Source organism: Pongo pygmaeus, chromosome 8 (genome assembly GCF_028885625.2).
Source record: "Pongo pygmaeus isolate AG05252 chromosome 8, NHGRI_mPonPyg2-v2.0_pri, whole genome shotgun sequence".
Lineage (NCBI taxonomy): Eukaryota > Metazoa > Chordata > Mammalia > Primates > Hominidae > Pongo > Pongo pygmaeus.
This window is the reverse complement of record NC_072381.2, coordinates 124,919,573-124,941,565: the sequence shown is the minus strand read 5'-3', so window position 1 is coordinate 124,941,565 and position 21,993 is coordinate 124,919,573. Positions and strand designations below refer to the sequence as shown.

Here is a 21,993-nt window from a genome sequence, read left to right as displayed (position 1 = left end):
TTCGCTTCAGGAGCCTGGAAATCCTCTTTTGGCAGCAGAAGGGGGAGAGTGCTTGGAAATGCTCGGAGGAAAACGACTTTTAGAGGGGGAATAGCGGGGAGGGAAACAAGAAGCAACCACCGGACACACTTGGGGTGCAACTGGGGCTGTGGGGTGGGTAGAGGGAGAGGGAAAGTGAGCAGAACTGGAAGCTCAGAATAGAAGATACAAGAGAAAGTGCCAAGTAGTGAAAAAAACTGCAAAAGGACGGGGGGATGGGGGGGAGGGCGACTGGGGAACGGTTTGGAAAAATAGCAATTAGTACAGCTAAAAATAAAGACCAATTTAGAGACAAAGCCAGATACACAAGGAGAAAAATAAAACTCGCCAGAAAGACAATTTCTTGCAAACCAAACGTTCAAGAAAATGGGGGCTAATGACATCCCCTCTGGGGCTGCCCTATAGAAGAAATGAAATAATAGGAGACCGTGGAGCGCGCAGCGCCCAGCAGGTGACGCCGTGGGGGCCTGGGTGGTCTCGGTCGTGGAGCCTGAAGGCCCTGCCAGAGGCAGGGCCCACTTGTCCCCAAAGTTAGAGAAGTGTCCCGAGAGCGCGGTGTGCGGGACAGAGCACCGCCCGGCGCAGGAACCGGGGGGTTCCTGCGGAATCCTCTCAGATCTCCCCGAGTCCTGGCGCCCGCGCGGCACGGCCGGGGAGAGGGCGCCCACCCGCGGCGGCTCGGCCAGCTCAGCGCACGGGCCCTGGGGACGCCCCACCCGCATTCGCGGGGCGGGAAGGCGCAGCGCCCACGAAGTCGAGGAGCAGCCAGGCCCCGGCAGGCGGGGATCCTGGTGACGAGGAGGCAAAGGCCACGGGCCGGGCCGCGCCCGGACCCTGCAGAACCGCGAGGCCTAGTCTTCCCAGCCTGTGACCCGGTAGGGGACCCCGCCCGCCACCTGCGAAGGCTCGCTGAGAGCCCCGAAGCGCGGTGCGCCCGCGGCGCCGTGCCAGTTTCTCCGGGGCTACAGGGAGAAGGCGGGAGACCGCGATGGGCGCGGGAGCTTGAAGCCGGGCTGGGCGGGCCGGGGCGGCATCTCGGGCGAGGGCCAGGGACCCCGGGACGCGCTAACCGCTTCCGCGGGGCTACTAAGTTCCCGGCGGCGCGGGCTCCCTTTGGGCCAGTGCACCCCATCCCAGGCGCGGGGCAGACTCTGGGCGATCGGGGGGTCACCCGGGGCTGCCCTGCCCCGCCCGGGCACCCCGGAGCGGAACCGCGAGTCCCCACCGGCGGGGGCGGGCAGGGCGCACTGAGCGCGCCACGCGGCGCCTGGCTAGGAGGAGGGCGGCGGGCGGGGACCTAGAGCTCCGGGGCGGTGCTGAGCCCGCTCCTCCTCCTTGCCCTCCTCCTCCTCCTCCTCGCCCTCCTCCTCCTCCTCCTCGCCTTCCTCTGGCTCAGCCGCCGCGCCGCCGGGCTGCTCCTGCTTCCTCCTCGGGCGCCCTCGGCGATGTTCAACCGCGCCGTAAGCCGGCTGAGCAGGAAGCGGCCGCCGTCAGGTAAGCGGCTCCGGGGGCCCGCGGGCTGGGGGTCGGGGCGCCGTTTCGCCTGCCCGGCCTCCTGCCCTCCCTCTTGTGCTCGGGCGCGGCTTGGTAGTACCTCCCAGACTGGAGCCCCGGCCGACCGCACCGCTTCTCCCCGCTGGGTACCGCACCTTCGCGGTCTCAGCCGCAGCCGGAGCGCAGAGCTCCTCCGGGAGCCCCGGGGAGGAAGTTTGGCTGAAAGAGGAACAGCCGCAGTTTTCTTTTTAGTGATGGTCTGGGAGAAAAAGGAGCGCCCCAAATCTCCAAACTTTGGAGGTGACATGGGGCTCCAGATTCCGAAAGCAGAACGGCGCGCGGGCTTCTCCCTCTGTGACGCTCTCCGCCTCCGCTGCGGGCGTGGGTGGAAGGATGCCGAGCGCCCGGGGGAGCACGGCTGGACCCGGGCATCCGACGGGGCGCCTGGGCCTGGGGCGCCGGGGACCTTCGCTTCTGCCTCGAGGAGCCAAAAGGCGGTATCGCGAGGGTGGCGGAACTCCAGGATGGAGAAGGGCACCTCTGCGATCCGAGCCAGCGAAGTTCTGACGTTACGAAGGATTCGCCTTGGCTGTCACTCTGGGCCAGCCTGAGCCACGATCTGGGGCAACTTGACAGGACAAAGACCCCACGATGAAGGTGGAGCCATGCCCTTGATTCCGGTCCTTCCACCCTTTTGCTCATCACAATAGCTACGACCTGTGCAGGCCTTTGGGTGCGCCAAGGGCTTTGTCCACCGCGTTGGGTGAACTCTCCCTTCGCCCCTAGGACAACCTAGTGAGTGAGGAGGGAGCGGAAGCCAGGCGCTGTTAGGTGACTTGCCCCAGTCACACTCAACAGGTAATGGGGAGGTTTCAAACCCAGGTTCCCCTAACTCTGGAGTTCAGAGGCTTTGCCGAGCTTCCCACGCCAAGATTCACTTCTGCTTGGCGCTCAGAGTCCCAACGCGTTGGTGCATTTCCTTTCTGCTCCTGGTATTTTATGACGGACATTGTGGTTTGGAGACTGGGACCAGACTGGCTGGATCCGAATCTCACCTTCCCCTTATTCACCAGCCGTGGGACCTTTCTGCAGAATGAGGGTATGCAAAATGGGAATAACAGTAGCTACTCGCCTTTTAAAGTACTTAATTGGAACCTGTCTCCCATCCATCAAGTTTTGCAAATTATTGTATTTAATATGTAGGATTTCATAGGGTTGTTGTAATGATCTTACGTTGTTGCCCGGCACGTACTAAGTGCTCCATTAGCGTTAGTGGTCATGTAAACCTTTTTGTGTTGCATGTGAGTCAAAGAATTCCCTTGTGGGTGTTAATGTTAACCATTCTCTATGGTTGGCAGAGGCCTGTGGAGCGCTGCTCAGAGCCTGGACTCGAATTAAACTCTTGGTTCTAACCTTGACTCTGTCATTCAGCAACACTGGGCAAATTGCTTGATCTCTCTGTGCCTCCGTTTCAATGATGTGCTGGAGCTGGCTCAAACCGGCTTGCAAGAGCCAGTTGCTAAATATTCAAAAAGTTTGGGAACTGGTTGTAAACCATAGGTAGCTTGAAAGTAGTTATGATGGGATATTTACATCATGAAAATCAACAAAGCTAAAAATGAAGGCTTCATTTTGACTCGGGAGAGCTGATGTTCCAGCATACCTTTCTCCACCTGCAAAGTGGGTTTCATAGGGTTATGGGATTAAATACTCAAAACCATATGAAGCCCCTAGTACAATGTGTGGCACATAATAAAAGTGTAATAATTAGTAGCTTTTCTCCCTTTTGCCTGTTATAAATAGAGCTGCTATGAATACCCCTGTACACGTTACTTATTACTTTAGATTACTTTTGGGTTGAAGACTGAACAGATACAACCATTGTGTCCTGGGAGATACATGGATTTGGGGTGATTTTGCATGTAGCTAGGTTGCACCCCAAAAAGGCTGAAGGCAGTTTTAGGGAACAAATGGTTTCAGGGCAACAAATTTTAAACCTCATAAAGCGTGCTTACATCACTGATAGAAAGGTCAGTCTCAGGCCGGGCTCAGTGGCTCACACCTGTGATCCCAGCACTTTGGGATGCTGAGGCAGGAGGATTGCTTGAGCTCAGGAGTTCCAGATAAGCCTGGGAAACATGGCAAAACCCCATCTCTACAAAAAAATTAAAAAATTAGCCAGGCATGGTGGTGCGTGCCTGTAGTCCCAGGTCCTTAGACGGCTGAAGTGAGAGAATGGCTTGAGCCTGGGAGGTTGAGGCTGCAGTGAGCTTAGATAGTGCCACTGCACTTCACCCTGGGTGACAGAGTGAGACCCAAAGCAAAGGAAGGAAGGAAGGAAGGAAGGAAGGAAGAAGGAAGGAAGATCAGCCACTAAACATCATGGATTGGTACTGGATGCCTCGACTCCAATAGCCTGATTTTCTTTGGAATTGTAGGTGTAGGGTCTTTCCCCATTATGGAAAATAACATAAGTTCTTGCCTGACTGGTCATCACCACCCAGCCGGGCGAAAAGAAGAAGCCTAGTGAGAAAGGGGTCATTTGGGCCTGGGGACCGAGGTACTGAGAAGACAGCCAAGTGATTTTTGGGACCCTGTACTGATTTTTTTTTTTTTTTTTTTTTGGTAATTTTGAATTATTTTTCTTAAAGAGGATCTTCAAATTGTATAAACTTCAGGCTCCACAAAAGCCGGAGCTGCTCCTGCAGGACCCCGGATTTGGACCTGGCTGTGGTCCTGCCTCCCCCAGCACCTTCTATTTTACACTTTTCCTACCTTTCAGCAAAATCTCACTGGAGACACTGTCTTTCCGCGGAGGATTTTGAGTTCCTAACCCGTCCTTCCAAGGTTCAGAGTGGGATTTCCTTATTCTTCTTCCGGAGGTTTCTCAAAGTGTGTTCCACCCGTCCTGTGGGTTCAGGAGGGCTTTGATAAAGTGCAGCTTCTCAGGCCTCGCCCAGACCCACTGATTCAATCTTGGAGACTGTAGCTGGGGTGGGAGGGTAGGGTGCGTCCTTAATAAGCACCCCAGAGCATTCTCAGGCCAGTGAAATGTGAGGGTCCCCCAACGGGATTCTGTCCACTCACCCTGCTCAGTTATCAACCTTGCATTGTTCATAACTGAAACATGCCCATCTGAGATGCCAAGCTGAAGCCACCTGACTCCCTACCCCTGCAGCTCCACCCAGGGGTGACCTCTCAGGGGAATTCCCACCCTGCCGGGCAGGCTTCGGCCATCCCCTCGGGCCTGTCATACAGGATCCCATTAAACCCTTGGGAACAGTTTTAAGTTTATGGCTGGGCTTGTTTTATTTAAAGATGACAGTTTGCACAGCAATTTAATGTCTTTGTTTTAACAACCCGGCAGCAGGGTAGCCTTGGCAGCTGGGGCAACTTTCTCTGCAGAATATCACTGGCCCAGGCCTGCGGGGACAGAGGGGCCAGCTGAGGGGCCTTGTTTTCTACAAGTGTGGTCAGCCCATGAGCCAGTTGAGCCTCTGGGACCTGCTCTGGTCACCACCTAGTGCAGCCCTTAGCCTGGTGGGTGTGAGGTGCTCACTGTGTTTTATCTGTGTTGGCTGATTTGTATTTGAGGTGATGTCTCCTTTCTTCATGGTTAGAAAATGTAGATGCCTGGCATGGCCATTTCCTAGGGCTTCCTGGGTGAACTGAGTCACTTCCTTCCCTGGGTTGGGTGAGTCCCCGGACGCTGGGCTCTGGGAACCAGTTGCTTAAACTACACTAAATTTATGCCCCCAAGTTTCTTCTGCTTCCTCCAGATAGCTCTTTGCTGCAGCAGCCCGTGGGTGGCAGCAGGAGCGGAGGGGGCCCCAGCAGGCAGCAGCAGTGGCCCCTTGATAAGAGCTGTCAGGCGGCATCCGCTGGAGTAAGACAGTCCCTTGCAGACTTGTGGAAACAAATTTCCCTTCCAAGCAAGTTCGCATCTGTCAAGAGCCCTGCTAAGCACCCTCAGATCCACCTTGCTGCCCCGCTGCCTGGTGGGGGACCCCTTATCTGACTGAGTCCTTCCCAGCCCCATTTCTCCTGCTCCCTACTCTACCCCTGGAGGGACTGGACAATACTCCCTCTGTGCCTTTGCTCCCCCAGGTGTCCTTTGTCCCGTCCCAAAGCCTGGGTCTCCCTGCTCCAGCAGACCTACCCTTCTAGGCCTCGCTGCCTCCCACCCTCCGCGCTTGACAGAGCAGCTTGTCTGAGCAGGAGGGAACCATTTCATTTCTCTCTGAAGGGCTGCAGAGGCCACTAAGGGGCAGGGACTTGTCCGGAGGCACCCATTTCAGAAGAGGCAGCGAACTCAAGTCTTGGACCCAAGTCCACGGCCACCTAAACACAACAACCATTTAGCGACTTTGCTAAAATATATTTAGAGAATGAATGTGGAGCTGACAAGTTTCCTCCCTTCCTCCATCCCTCTCTCCTTCGCTCCCTCCCTCCCTTCCTTCTTCCCTCCCTCCTTCCCTCCCTTCCTTCTTTTCTGTAGTCAGGACATTAGAAACAAACAAAGCCATCATCAAACACCTTTATCATTTCACACAGAAAAGGACATTTTAACACCCCCAATAGTAGGAAAGATATAATCTCAGGTAAAGAGCTGTCCTGATCCACAGAATCTTCTAGAGGTTGTCGCTCCTGGGGAGAGACACTGGGCGCCTGAGGGACAGAGGTGTGAGGAAGACTATTACACCACACTCCCTTTTGACACTCCCTTTTGTATGTCCTGCACTGTGACCCATGTAAAGAAACATAGTGATCTATTTCAAAGCAAAAACAAAACAAGCAACCCAAGACTGTCCTTCCTCTACCAGCACAGCTCACTTGGTAAATATTTCCTAGTCTTCCTTCTCGTTTATTTGTGGACTAGTGAAGAAAACTTCTTACCAGCCCGTGGCACTGTGGGCAGGCGGCCACCTGGGAACCCCTGGCCTCCTATCCTCAATTCATTTTAAGTTCGTGAGAAAATGGGCCCCACCTTTCATTTCTGGCATCTTTCTCTGTGTTTCTCTCCAGCCAGACAACCTGGGGTTGCATCCCAGCTCATCCACTTCCCTGCTTGCTTCTTTGTAGCAAATTATTTATCGTCTCTGTGCCTCAGTTTCCTGATCTGTAAAATGGGGCCCTTGAGGAAACCAGCTTCCAAGGATTGTTGCAAAGTTTCGATGGGATATAGTAAGTGCTCAGTAAATGTCAACTTTTCTTTTTCTTTTCTTTTTTTTTTTGAGACGGAGTTTCACTCTTGTTGCCCACGCTGGAGTGCAATGGTGCAATCTCGGCTCACGGCAACCTCTACCTCCTGGGTTCAAGCCATTCTCCTGCCTCAGCCTCCTGAGTAGCTGGGATTACACGCATGCACCACCACGCCCGGCTAATTTTGTATTTTTAGGTTTCTCCACATTGGTCAGGCTGGTCTCAAACTCCCGACCTCAGGTGATCTGCCCGCCTCGGCCTCCCAAAGTGCTGGGATTACAGGCGTGAGCCACCACGCCTGGCCTCAGCTATTTTTAATAGCTATCCGTCCTCCTTTCTGTGCTCTCTACCCTTAGCCTGGTGCCTGGCTTTGCTCATTCCTTAGAAAATGTTTATCACTGTAAAATATATACTTGAGTGCCAGACATCATGTTGACCCTGAGGAAGACGCAGCCCTTGCTTTCAAGAAATGCACCATCCACCTGACTGACCCTGGAGGAAAAAGTCATTTACTTTGCCTCGAGGGAGGGTGTGGGACAGATTGAGGCAAAGTAGGAGAGTGAGGGCAGCTTTACGCAGAAATGTCAGGCCCCAGAGGACACACAGGGGCTTCTGGAAGTGGAGAAAATCGATGACAGGGTCTTTGTTTTCAGGCTAGGGCTGCTGGGCCATTTTCTTTTTTCTGGCCTTTGCCTAGAAAGTGGAGAGTCTAGGGAGGCTACAAATAACAGTTTGGCGTTCTTATTTCCTTCCCTCTAGTAGAAACTGGAAACCAGTGGCCATCTGTTGTTTAGTCCACTTAAAAGAGGATGTTGAGGCTTGTTTTTTCTTCGGACCCAAGGGTGCTCAGGAGCCCTCCAGTCTCTGCCTTTCTCACACAAGGCGTCTCTGGGAAGGCAGTGGATTTTTGGTCTGCGTGGAACTTCTCAGGTGGACCCCAGAGCATGGAACGTAAGGAATCGCCCCCACCCCTTTCCATGTCCGCAGTTTGCCTGTCCCCTTGGCCCTGGGCGGGGCAGGGGCTGGGAAGAGTGTGCTGTGAGGACACAGAGGTGCACAGGTGACTGTGGAAGGGCCAGTAGGAGCACTTGGCTTTCTGTGAGGCCCAAACCCTCGTGTGAAAACGCCACGATGCCCTTTCTGAGTGGAGCCAACCCTCTGCCACCTGCTTTCCCGCTCCTGATTTGGATGCTGGCTATTACTATGATTATTGAAAAACTTTTTTCACTTTTGATATTATTTCCTGCTAACTGCAGTTCAATCAGATCTCCCCGGCAGGAGAATTGCATGCAGGCGGGGTAGTTATTCTCAGCAGCTAGATACTGGAGCCGATAAACACTTAAGTAATATTTAGATACGATGTTTCCATGACCCAGTTTCTCTGGAGCCTTGCACAGATCACCAGTTGTAAAAAAATGACTCTCTGATTCTAAATTGGGAGGACTTTTTAAAAAATGTAATACACTTGATGTGGTATAGGTGACAAGAGGTTTTAAATAAGTTTTGTGGGGTGTGTACTTTCTTTGAAACTTCATTACAAAGTAGAATATTTTAAAGGAGTACAGTGTGTGTGTGCACGCCTGTGCATGTGAGTTGTACCAAACCACTTTGGAATTTAGGGTTAATATCTCTGCCTTTTCCCGGACTTGAATGTTTAATAGCCTATGAGTTTGGGGGAGTACTTAGGACAAACCTTCTGAGGATGTAAGTTGACTCTGCTGTTGAGGAAACTGGATAGTGAGATATTACTAAAATATTATTTGACTTGGAGAAATTGTCTATGTGGGATAATTACACAGACCTTCCTGCAAATTAACAGCAGAAATCCATGCTGTGAGCATTCATCTCTGATGAGTGTTACAGATGCCTTTTGAGTATGGATTTCCAAGGAATTAATGTCTGGAGAAGGTCTCTGTTAGATATGACATCATAGCATCTATAAATAATGCATCATAAAATAAGCTGCAAGCAACCAGCCCCAGCCATCTGCACCATGATGTTTCACCCATCCTTGAAATAATGGCTTTTACTGACGCCAGTGGCCACATAGGACAGCATAAGCATGAATGGAAAATGCATATACATTGTGTTTGTGTGCTGGATGATTCCACCTGGTCTTACGTGACTTTTTTTTTTTTTTTTTTTTCCTGCATGGATTGGACTCTTACCCAGTATTCTGTTTTTTCCCCAAAGTGTGATTGTTCTTGGTCTCTTAAAGGCTGTTGTGTTCTGGCCTCTGTGAGTACAAAGATCAGCAGATATAAAAGCTAAAAATGGCAGTAGAGCCTTTGGTAAAGAGTGTGTACTCTGGCGCAGGAGTACCTGGGTTTGGGCCGTGATTTCCCATTTTCTAGCTGGGACCCTTGTAAGTTACTGTGCCTCAGTTTCTTCATCTGCAAAGTGGAAATAATACTAACCATGTCAGTAGGTTATTGTGAGAACTGAATGATTTAATTCAGGTAAAAGCTTGGAACAGTACCCAACACACTGTAAATCATTTGCAAGTTTTTCTTTTTTCTTTTTATTTTTTTGAGACAGAGTCTTGCTCTGTCACCAGGCTGGAGTGCAGTGGCTTGATCTCGGCTCACTGCAACCTCCTCCTCCCAGGTTCAAGCAATCCTCCTGCATCAGCCTCCCGAGTAGCTGGAACTACAGGCGTGCACTACCACACCTGGCTAATTTTTTGTATTTTTAGTATAGATGGGGTTTCATCATGTTGGCCAGGATAGTTTCGATCCCTTGACCTCGTGATCTGCCTGCCTCGGCCTCCCAAAGTGCTGGGATTACAGGCGTGAGCCACTGCGCCAACCTTTTTTTTTTTTTTTTTGAGACAGAGTCTCGCTCTTACCCAGGCTGGAGTGTAGTGGCACGATCTCGGCTCACCGCAACCTCCGCCTCCCGGGTTCAAGCAATTCTTCTGCCTCAGCCTCCCGAGTAGCTGAGACTACAGGCACGTGCCACCACGCCTGGCTAATTTTTGTAATTTTAGTAGAGACAGGGTTTCATCATATTGGTCAGGCTGGTCTTGAACTCCTGACCTCGTGATCCGCCTGCCTTGGCCTGCCAAAGTGCTGGGATTACAGGCATGAGCCACAGCACCTGGCTTTTTTTTCTTTTTTTAAGACAGATTCTTGTTTTGTTGCCCAGGCTGAGTGCAGTGGTGTGATCTCAGCTCACTGCAACCTCCGCCTCCCGGGTTCAAGTGATTCTCCTGTCTCAGCCGCCCGTGTAGCTGGGGATTACAGGAGTGCACCACCATACCCGGCTAATTTTTGTATTTTTTGTAGAGACGTGGTTTTGCCATGTTGCCCAGGCTGGTCTTGAGTGCCTGGCCTCAAGTGATCCACCCACCTCGGCCTCCCAAAGTGCTGGAATTACAGGTGTGAGCCACCATGCCTGGCCCATTTGAAGTATTAACCATTATTATTAGCTAATGACAGATTAGTCTGAAAATAAATTTGCTGAAAAATACGTATTTTGCATGCAAAAAATTCGAAGATCTAAAATGATTTAAAGAGCCCAGGAGCTAAGAAAACAAAACGAAACACCAAAAACTTTTATTCATTGCAAAAATGTTTTACAGCTGAAGTAAACAATGACAACAAAAATAAAACAGCATGATAAAATTGAAACAAACAAATATCACAAGCAGGTCTTCCCTAGCTGGAGAGATTGTAAAGCTGCTGGAGAACATGCTTGACATTTTTTCCACCTATTCATGTCAGTCCTGCTTTCTTGTGTAATCCGTCTGAAACGAAAACTTTTATCAATGAAAAGGGATAGAAGAATATTGCAACTTTGTGGATCCAGGTACCAGAAGTTGGGCAGCTGGGAAATCTTGGTTTTGCTTTATTCTTAAGTTCAGGGGTAAACCTGCTTTGCTATTGAGAAAGAGTATTTATTTCTTCTAATATTACTGGACTGGTTGTAACATTTATTTATTTATTTATTTATTTATTTATTTATATATGTATGTATGTATTTATTTACTTACTTACTTTAACCTGCTTCCCCTTCCCCCTTGGTTGTTAACATTTTTTTCTTTTTTTTTTTAAACTTTTTTTCCCTAAGATGGAGTCTCTCTCTGTCACCCAGGCTGGAGTGCAGTGGCGCAATCTCAGCTCACTGCAACCTCCGCCTCCCAGGTTCAAGCAATTCTCCTGCCTCAGCCTCCTGAGTAGCTAGGATTACAGGCACGTGCCACCACGCCTGGCTAATTTTTGTATTCCATGTTGGCCAGGCAGGTTTCGAACTGACCTCGTGATCTGTCTGCCTCAGCCTCCTAAAATGCTGCGCCCGGCCTCTTTTCTGTTTTTATGATTTTTTTTTTTTTGAGACAGCGTCTGGCTCTGTCACCCAGGCTGGAGTGCAGTGGCGCAATATCGGCTCACTGTAGTTTCTGCTTCCTAGGCTCGAGTGATCCTTCCACCTCAGCCTCCTGAATAGCTGGGCCTACAGGCCCACACCACCATGACCAGCTAATTTTTGTGGTTTTTTTGTTTGTTTGTTTTTGTTTTATTTTGTTTTGTTTGAGACAGAGTCTTGCCTTGTCACCCAGGCTGGAGTGCAATGGTGCCATCTCGGCTCACTGCAACCTCCACCTCCTGGGTTCAAGCAATTCTCCTGCCTCAGCCTCCCGAGTAGCTGGGATTACAGGTGTGCACCACCACTCCAGGCTAATTGTTTGTATCTTTAGTAGAGACAGGGTTACACCATGTTGGCCAGGCTGATCTCGAACTCCTGACTTTGTGATCTGCCCACCTCGTCCTCCCAAAGTGCTGGTGTGAGTCGCCACGCCTGGCCTAATTTTTGTATTTTTTGTGGAGATGGGATTTCACCATGTTGCCCAGGCTGGTCTTGAACTCCTGAGCTCAAGCAATCTGCCTGCCTTGGCCTCCCAAAGTGCTGGTATTACAGGCATGAGCCACTGCGCCTGCAGGTCGTAACTGAGCTGAGATGGCTTAGGAATTCATTACTTAGTGTTTCCTCTGAGCAGGGGACCCTGAGTTGCGGAAGTGCCCTCAGCCTAAGGGCTATCCCTGTCTGCTCACTCATATTGGAGGCTGGGGATAGTGACTTGGAAAAGAGAGATGCCACTCGGTGAGTGGAGTTTGCAAATGCTGTTTCATCAAGATCTGTCTATACTAATATCAGTCAAGATGGATTTTAAAAGGGTAGGGTGCCATAGCCAAAAGCCTTAAACTTGAAAGACAATCAGGAAGTCTTAGAAAAATTCAAACCAACATTTTTGGAGAAAATAAAAACTTATGACAGATAGAGAGCGGGTATCTCAGATAGAAGGATCTTCTATTCCACTTATGGGGACAGAAGCTGGGCAAAAAGTCAAGAAGGAATTTCTCTTTATCTAGAGCACCATAGCCAGAAAACCAATACCCATGGCTATAAAGAGCAGCTCCATCTTGGCATACTTTCTGACCCGTCCCTGAAAATTCCATGCTCTTCTGTAATAGTGTCAATTGTTAACGTATTTCATGGCATGTGATATAAGGGAGATGTTAGCCCAGGAGACCATGGAATGGAAGGGTCCATCGGTTTTCTAACTGTGTTCCCAGGAGCCCTGGGATTCTGCAGACATGGCCCTGGTGAGGACAGCTGACCTCCCATATAGGTCCCAGTATTGGGTCCATCCAGTGATTCATTAGCTGCATCACCTTGGATAGGTCATTTTATCTTCTGGATTTTTGCATCCCAGTCTATAAAATGAGGTGGTGGGGAGGTGGGGCTGGACCGCATTAGTGTGTTTTGAGTTGTAAAACTTTTTGTTCACGTGAAAACAGACACATAAACCTAATATGCAAAAATGATTAGAGTATGAAATAAAGGGTGGAGGTTGGCAATTGTCTAACAGTGAGGTCAACTCTTTTAACTCTCAGACACTGTTGGCTAAATGGTAATCTACTGTGTGTATTTATTTGCAAAAGAATGTCAAGAGTTTTGGAATCCTTTCAGACCAAGGTTGAAAACTTATGGCCAAAGTGGTTCTGCCATGGCAAGAGAAATTTGCAGCTGCCTAGATTGTTCCTGGAACAGTGAACTTGTGTCTCTAGATTTATTTACTTAAGAGAAGATCTGCTGGGGAAATGGAGGAAACTGTCAAACTGTATTCTCTGGGCAAAGAGCAGAAGAGTAAATTAGTGGAATGCTTGGCAGAATGAACCCTGCTGCAGAAATTTCTTGTAATAATGATCTTTTAATTGGATTTATACTTTGTTGGAAAGAAACTCAGTGTTCAGGAGCTTGCCACTGCAGCATTTACAAAGAGAACAGGGAACTAATTTAATATCCACGAACTGGAGGGTCACTTTAGAAAAGCATCAGCTCCATTTGGTGATGTGTTTAAGTGAGTTTCCTTCATGGTTAGAGGAAAGGATTTGTCCCAAATAATTCTCTTACGTACTCTATTGCAAATAAGCATTGAAGCATGGTCCCTGCTGGGTTTCTGGGTTTCTGCTTTATTGATGATTGATTGATTGATTGATTTTGCTCTGTCATCCAGGCTGGATGGAGTACAGTGGCCCAATCATGGATCACTGCAGCCTTGAACTCCTGGGCTCAAGCTATCCTCCCGCCTCAGTCTGTCAAATAGCTGGGACTAAAGGCACATGCCACTATGCCCCGCTAAGTTTTGTATTTTTTGTACACACAGGATTTCACTGTGTTGCCCAGGCTGGTCTCGAACACCTGAGCTTGAGTGATCTGCCCACCTGGGCCTCCCAAAGTGCTGGGGTTATATGTGTGAACCACCGTGCCCAGCCTAGTTTTTAAATATTTTACAGAGATGGGGTCCCAGTATGTTGCTCAGACTGGTCTTGAACTCCTGAGATCAAGCCATCCTCCTGTCTCAGCCTCCCAAGGTGTTTGAATTACAGGCGTGAGCCACTGTGCCCAGCTGGCCTGGTTCTAATTTAGCTCATGTCATCTGGTGAATGTCTAAAATCCTGGTAGTTTCCCCAGGTGCTTGGATTCGGAGTCCCCGGGGATCAAGAAATCAACATGTATTTTGACCCCCCATAGAACATCAGCGGTCACAGGGGCTGTTACTATTAAGTAAGTCCAGTGTGCTCTGATATAGATTTTCTCCAAAACCATTTTTAGCTGTGTGGCCCCCTAGCTGTTTGCAGCAATTAATATTTATGAGACTTTATTTAAAAAATATATATCATTTAGAAGTGATTTGCTTTGCTGATTTATTTGTTTGTTTATTTATTTATTTATTTATTTAATGAGATGGAGTCTCGCTGTGTCCCAGGCTGGAGTGCAGTGGTGCAATCTCAGCTCACTGCAACCTCCGCCTCCCAGGTTCAAGCAATTCTTCTGCCTTAGCCTCCCTAGTAGCTGGGATTACAGACATCCACCACCACGCCCGGCAAATTTTTGTATTTTTAGTAGAGACGGGGTTTCACCATGTTGGCCATGATGGTCTCGATCTCTTGACCTTGTGATCTGCCTGCCTTGGCCTCCCAAAGTGCTGGGATTACAGGAGTGAGCCACGTCGCCCGGCCTTGCTGATTTCTTAATTAAAAGTTTATTTTCTCCTAGATTCCAACTTTTTTTTATAGAAACATGTCTCTAGCTTTGGAAAAAAAAAAGTCAATGGGGAAAAAAGTGTTAGTTATAGAAGCAGTTTGCTTGATAGTTGGTTATTTTAGGGATGGGGAGAGAGGAGCTCACATTTGTTGAGCGTCTACTGTGTCCCAGGTGTGCTGCTAGGTGCCTGATGTGCTTCCATTTTTGAATCCTTATGATAACCCAAGAGATGGAGGATGATTTTCAAATATACACAAGAATTTTGCCCAAGATCCTATAGTTTTGAATTGGGGAAACTGGGTTTTTTTTTGTTTTGTTTTATTTTGTTTTGTTTCAGTCGGAGTTTCGCTCTTGTTGCCCAGACTGGAGTGCAGTGGCACGATCTTGGCTCACTGCAAACTCCGCCTCCCAGGTTCAAGTGAGTCCCCTGCCTCAGCCTCCCAAGTAGCTGGGACTACAGGCACCCATCACCACACCCGGCTAATTTTTTTATTTTTAGTACAGACGGCATGTTGGCCAGGCTGGTCTTGAACTCCTGACCTCAAGTGATCCACCCGCCTCAGCCCCCTAAAGTGCTAGGATTACAGGCGTGAGCCACCGTGCCTGGCCAGGAAACTGGGTTTTGAACCTGGCCCCATCTGAAGTGACATTCCATGGTTCTTCCTTGACTCCAGGAAGGGATCACATGCCATAGAATGAAGCATGCTTTCATTGTTCCCTCCTCCTACAGGCAAGTGGCCAAAGTGTGTTATTTGGAGATTCCCTGTTCCTCCCAGGAGACTTCTCAGTGTCTTGAGTCAGAGAGTACAGTGGAAGATGTGCAGATGCAAAGAGTTTTCATCCATTTTCTCTGTGCACCAAAATGTAAGAGGGTTGCCAAAAACCTCAGGCATCAGGATAAATGATATTTATTTATTTATTTATTATCATTATTTTTAGATGGAATCTTGCTCTGTCGTCCAGGCTGGAGTGCAGTGGTGTGATCTTGGCTCACTGCAACCTCCGCTTCCTGGGTTCAAGCGTTTCTCCTGCCTCAGCCTCTCAAGGAGCTGGGATTAGAGGTGCATGCCACCACACCCAACTAATTTTTGTATTTTTAGTAGAGATGAGGTTTCACTCCTGACCTCTGGTGATCTGCCTGCCTTGGCCTCCCAAAGTGCTGGGATTACAGGTGTGAGCCACTGCACCCAGCCTATAAATGATATTTAATGCAGTGTTTTAAAAGATCAAAATTAATGCAAAAACATCCGTGATGAGCAAAATATCCGAAGTTTAAATAAAGTCAGGAAAAGTAACAGTGTGATGCTGAGCCATATTTGACCCTGAAGCAAAAGGAAAAACCAGCATAACCGATCCTGTCTTTATTGAAAATTTGGGTATTTTGTTCATTATGGATTTTTTAGCATAAATTTTGATTTTTTGAAAAAGTATTTCATGAGGAACTGGGTGCGGTGGCTTATGCCTGTAATCGCAGCACTTTGGGAGGCCGAGGCAGGTGGATCACCTGAGGCCAAGAGTTCGAGACCAGCCTGGCCAACATGGTAAAACCCCGTCTCTATTAAGAATACAAAAATGAGCTGGGTGTGGTGGCAATCACCTATAATCCCAGCTACTCGGGAGGCTGAGGCAGGAGAATTGCTTGAATCTGGGAGGCAGAGGTTGCAGTGAGCCGAGATTGTACCACTGCACTCCAGACTGGGCAACAGAGTGACTCTGTCAAAAACAAACAAACAAACAAAGCTATTGCCTGAAATGACATTTGTCTTGATGCCTGGGTATTCTGGCAACCCTCTGACATTTTGCACCATCACGTGAGTCCTATCCTGCAATGAGTTTTTTAATCTCTGTGCCAGGTAATGAGCTAGGTGCTGGAGATACAAGATGAGGACATATAGGAGCCTTCAGACTAGTGCGAGTCAGTCATGTAAATGGTCACAACACAGCACCATAATTGTAAGTCTGTGCACAAAGCGCCATGGGGAAGCAGTTGCTGTTGAATCAAGGTTCTCTGGGAGGAGGGTTGGAGTGTGACTTGAGGGCTGCCGGTGCACACAAGAGTAGGGGAAGGATTTGGTGGGAAATGGCAGGTCCCTTCATCCCTCTGAGCCTCAGTCTACCCCATCTGTAAAATGGAGGAAATAGTAGTGCCTGCCTTACAGGGTTGTGTGACAAGAATGAGTCCATCATGTTAAGCACCTAGAACAGAGCCTGACACATAACTCGGTGTATGTCAGCCGTGATGTTGATGGCAGTGCTGACCATTGCATGCAGATTTCTTAAAATGACAGTGTCTTTTGGCCACATACGCAGTCTGAACTTTGCTTTGCAGACATCCATGACAGTGATGGCAGTTCCAGCAGCAGCCACCAGAGCCTCAAGAGCACAGCCAAATGGGCGGCATCCCTGGAGAATCTGCTGGAAGACCCAGAAGGCGTGAAAAGATTTAGGGTTTGTCTTTTTCATTGCTAATCGGGATGGATGCAGTGTGTGCAGAAGTTCAGATGCACACAGGGGAGAAATAGGCCAGTTCGACATTGTCTATCAGCGTAGCACTCTCTATGCCAGCTTGAGAGTTCAGTACTGTCTATCCCAGCTTGAGGGTGAGACTTTCTCATCTGTCATGACTGTGTTGGCAACACTGTCACAGATGGGCAGCCTGTTTCTGGTTTTTGTGTAGTGAGGTGGGAGGGGTACAGCGTGGGAGGAGAGAGAAGATACCGTGCCTATTGGTGGAGTCTGTATGAGGAATTCCCAGCTCTGGGTCTCTCTGATGTGAAGGCTTGTTCTCTCGTGCTTGGGGGATTCTCAGAATGCATTGTTGACAGAGTGAGAGAGGCTGGCAATGCAAACTTGGCAAAGGGACCTCCGAGAGCAGGGCTGATGGATGGGGAACTGTGATCCCATCTAGAAATAGCTTTTCTGACCAGCAGAAGCCCCCGGTGCGAGATGGAGGACCACATGTGAATTTCAAGAATGAGTCCTGGTTACTTCTGTCTTTAAGTCTTGGGTCAGGAATAGGATGAGTCCTCATGCAGTTGGTGCCTGTTGGAGCTCCCAGGGAGGGAGTGGCAGGTGGTACTAGGCTTCTAGTTCCTGGTCACCAGGCCACTGTGAGCGGTGTTTGCAACTCAGGAGGTCTCTGCACAGCAGAGTAGCTGGCTGTGCCATGGACTGCCCAAGATCGGCCATAAGAAAACACACATACCTCCAACTTAAAATAGTTTGTATCATGGTGTCTTTAGACGTACTTAATGTGCTTTCTTTTCTTTTGTTTAAAAAAAAGAGAGCCTGATTTTAGAGGAATGTACTTTGTTTAAACACTGTCTGAAAGGAACCAATATATCTTCCACTTTAATTTACTTTTTGGTAATTTATTGTCAGCTTAGAAATATGAGTACATTCCTGCTTCATTTGTACTCTTCTTTACAATGTCAAAACCATTAAGGTCAAATGCATATGAAATTATAGCTTTAACATTAAACATACTCATTTGTTTTTCAGAGTGGAGTTTTCGAAGGGTAACTGAACCATGCTCCTCTGTTGAATTTTGCCAAATCAGTCTTTGAAGGGAAATGCCATTTGTTTTATTTTTTTTTAAAGTAGAATACTGTGTGACTCTTTTTCTTTGTATCCACAGGAATTTTTAAAAAAGGAATTCAGTGAAGAAAATGTTTTGTTTTGGCTAGCATGTGAAGATTTTAAGAAAATGCAAGATAAGACGCAGGTATTTCCTCCACTCTGATAATTTTTTTCCCTTTCCTTATAAAGTTACAACTGCCTTTCCAATAGATTCTGAAGTTGCCTAAAGAAACCTGATTCATATTAGTTTTGGGGGAAGATTTAAGCCTCAGATTAGGTATCTTGTGTTGATCAAATATTAATCATTTTTAAAAGGGTGAGTTAATCCATTTTTAAATGGTGCTGTTCAAATGGACCAATATATAAAATAAAAATAACAATTTATGTCATTTAGAGTTCCTCATTGCATAGAATTTTTTCTTCATGAATAAGTTATGAGGATGTTTCCCCCAGATTTTGACATGTTAGCATTTTGGACATGGTAAAACGATACGCAGATGTGTAATGATAAAAGCACAAGGTGCATCAGAGGGATTGTCAATTATTCAATGTATCGTACTGGGCGTCCCATAGTTGGCGAGCACCCTGCGGAGAAAGCTTCTGATTGTTCTCCTGGGTAGATGCGTCCTCTTTGCCTTCATTCCCAGTGTCAGCTGGTTGGGTATAAGGGAGGGTAGATGAGATTATGGGGAAGGAGGCCTGTGCCCTGGGTGGGTTTATGAGGCCTGACCCTGTATCTTTCTAAGAGGCTGCTGGCTAAATGCCTGCAGGAGCCAGTAAGTCATGTGAATGAAGGAGGCTCCTGGTGTGAGGCTGGAGGGAGTGTTGGGGACTGGGGCCAGCTAAGGACATTCTGTCTGCCTGCACAGGCTGCGGCTGATGGTTCAGGGCCTGTGGCTGTCCGGGCTTCCCCTGCTTCAGGTTCCGTCTCCGCCAACTTACTGATGGTGATCTCCTAGATCTTTGCTTGCTCTGGGACCGTGGTGGCCTTTCTTCCCAAGGCATGTCTTATATTCCACCTAGTACTGCCTGTTTTTCTAAAGAAGCTGGATATTTGGATCCTTACGTGAAACCAGATGATTTTTAAATGTTGGAACTAATTTAAAAAAAAATTTTAAACCTTGCCCGCCAAACAGAACATACCCACGGGCAGATGCAGCTTGCGAGTTGCCAGTTTTTGAGGCTTCGTCTCCAAAAGCTGGGATCTATGGGCCAGGAGCCGTGAAGTGTTTGCAGACAACTGCTTGGAAAGTGTGCATCATGGGTTTATTCAAAGGCCTTTCCGGGTGCAGACACACGTCCTCCCGGCTGGCGCAGCGCGGCCTTTTCTCCGCCACCTTCCTCTCTGGAGGTGGCAAGGGAGGACTCTAAGATGGATTCTCTTTGGCTTGAACTTCCCAGGCCCACCTAGAAAGCCATTTCTGGGTGGGATCCTTGGATTTTGCTTTCTGGCTTTTTCTCTCCTCTGGACGACGTTGGCCGGAGCCTCCTGGGTGGAGAGGGCCCTCAGGGGATAGTGAGAAGCAGGTGGTGGGGGATGCTTTGGGTTGCTAGGATTCAGGCTGAGGGCCTTCAGAACAAAAGCCTCATTGTTGTTCTTTGTCTCCAGCACCGAGGACAGGGCCTGGGGACCACCATCGATAAATGCTAGACTGTGTCACTGCTGTGACCAGCCTCACCGTAAAATCCTAGCTCAGAGTCAAGCAAGCCAACAGATGTCCATTCCCCTGCCTTATTCTTTTGAGTGTTAGAGGTAGGAGGGGCCTGTGGGTGGGCCGGTCCACCCCTGCAGTATAGACAAGGAAGTGAGGTCCCCTCACCGTGGCAGAGCTGGGACTTGAACCAGCTCCCTGAAGTCACCCATTGTTCTCTGCACCACCATGCTGCTCTGTGCCTCCGTTCAGTTGAATTCCCCAAATCTTTGTGAAGTGCCTGCTTGGTGCCCAGCACTGAACAGGAAGGCAGCCCAGGGACAGGACAGGTGAGCGGCTCCAGGGAACGGGCACCTCAAGGGGAGCAAGCCTGTGCAAGTGCAATGAGTGTAGAGATTGGAAACACATGTGTCGTGGGAGCAAGGCGTGGGCAATGGGGAGGGATCCAGGGGAAGTGGCTTTTTAGCTGAGACTTGGCATTGAGATCGGGAGGGGGTTCCCAGGAGCAGGGACAGTGTGTGGGCAGGCAGGCCTGGCGAAAAGAGCTGAGGGAAGACCAGAAGGGCTGAGTGGCATGTTTGAGGGGGAGGCCACTGTGCTGTGCTTCAGGCTGGCAGGGCAGCCACACCTGAGAACCTGGGTGCCAAGTTGAGCAGGGCTGGGAAAGCCCCTGTAGGACTTTAATGGAGTGGTTGGAAGGAGGGGGTCAAACTTTCAACATGCCTCTTCCAGCCTTTCAGGTCAGGCAGGTCTGGTGTTGGGTTGCCCTGCCCTGTCCACATCCTACAGACAGAGCTTCCAGAACGGGCAGCCCCTTTCCATGCCTGTACCCCTGACATCCAGCATAGGACTTCTTTTCCTTTTTTTGAGACAAGGTCTGACTCTGTTGCCCAGGCTGGAGTGCAGTGGTGCGGTCTTGGCTCACTGCAGCCTCCGCCTCCTGGGTTCAAGCGATCCTCCTGCCTCAGCCTCCCGAGTAGCTGGGATTACAAGCGTGTGCTACCATGCTGGGCTAATTTTTGTATTTTGAGTAGAGACAGGGTTTCACCATGTTTGCCAGGCTGGTCTAGAACTTCTGACCTCTAGTGATCCGCCTGTCTTGGCCTTCCAAAGTGCTGGGATTACAGGTGTGAGCCACTGCACTCTTCTTGAAAGTCTGTGTCCTTAAGCCTGGAATGCACCTGGCAATTGCTTTAGTGCAATGAATGCCACCCTCCTGTCACTGCCTGAGAATGTAGATTGGGTGGAGGCATTGGTGACACCTGGGGTGTTTGGCCTGGAGTGTTTGGGCCCCAGTGTGAGTCATTGTTCCCATTCGAAGATGCAGGGATATGATTTGAGTGGTTAAGCGGCAGCTCGCCTGAGGCTGGGCACAGTGGCTCATGCCTGCAATTCTAACACTTTGGGAGGTCACGGTGGGTGGATCACTTGAGCCTAGGAGTTCGAGACCAGTCTGAGCAACATGGTGAGACTTTGTCTCTACAAAAAATACCAAAAAAAAAACCAAAAAAAAAATTAGCTAGACATGATGGGGTGCGCCTGTAGTTGCCCGGGGAGGTCAAGGCTGCAGTGAGGTATGATTGCGCCACTGCACTCCAGCCTGGGTGACAAAGTGACACCCTGTCTCAACAACAAAAAAAAGAATTCAGAGCCACATTTCTGACTCCAGGCATTCCCTAGTGAGTCCCGCTGCCTAGGAAGTAAAACCAGGGAGTAAGCTCTAAATTACTACAAAAAGTGTGGGGGAACATAGGCACTAGGAGAAGTCGCCTAACTGAATTTCTTTTTTTTTTTTTTTTCTTTTTTTTTTTGAGATGGAGTTTCGCTCTTCTCTCCCGGGCTAGAGTGCAGTGGCACGATCTCTGCTCACTGCAACCTCCGCCTCCTGGGTTCAAGTGATTCTTCTGCCTCAGCCTACTGAGTAGCTGGGATTACAGGCATGTGCCACCATGCCCGGCTAATTTTTGTATTTTTAGTAGAGACGGGGTTTCACCATGTTGGCGAGGTTGGTCTCAAACTCCTGACCTCAGATGATCCGCCCGCCTCGGCCTTTCAAAGTGCTGGGACTACAGACGTGAGCCACCGCGCCTGGCCAGTTCTTTTTAATCCTCTGTTGTGCACTTAACCTAACTGGATTTCACAGTCAAACTTATCACATCTGTTCAAGCAGGGAGACTGTGGGAGGACTTTTCTCTCTCCATCAACTAAGGCAGTTGAGGGGTCGATACAAATCCCACTCTCGCCTCCGTTGTTTTAATAGAACCTGTATTGGTTCATTCCTTGATGTGGATTATCCAGCATTCACCAGCTTCACATATCCATGTCATTTACTTGTCCGTCTTCTGTGTGGTTTGTCTTCTGGGATCTGGGAGTGGGGGCCTCTTCTTCCCCACTGTCTCCGAGGGTCTAGACCCATGCCTGACACATGGTGAACTTCCTTCCTCTTTGTAGGATGAAGGCATTCCATTTCCTGGATCCA

General features: G+C 49.0%; 1 protein-coding gene across 1 annotated transcript in view; it reads left to right on the top strand.

Annotated features, from left to right (window-relative positions):
- The first annotated feature begins 1,279 nt into the window (after positions 1-1,279).
- Positions 1,280-21,993, top strand: part of RGS10 (regulator of G protein signaling 10) — a 43,200-nt gene continuing 22,486 nt past the window's right edge. Inside the window, exons 1-3 of the mRNA XM_054435337.2 lie at positions 1,280-1,533; positions 16,613-16,731; positions 17,921-18,007. Of these exons, the coding sequence (XP_054291312.1) occupies positions 1,485-1,533; positions 16,613-16,731; positions 17,921-18,007 (255 nt within the window). The 5' untranslated portion in view covers positions 1,280-1,484. The remainder of the gene's footprint in view (positions 1,534-16,612; positions 16,732-17,920; positions 18,008-21,993) is intronic.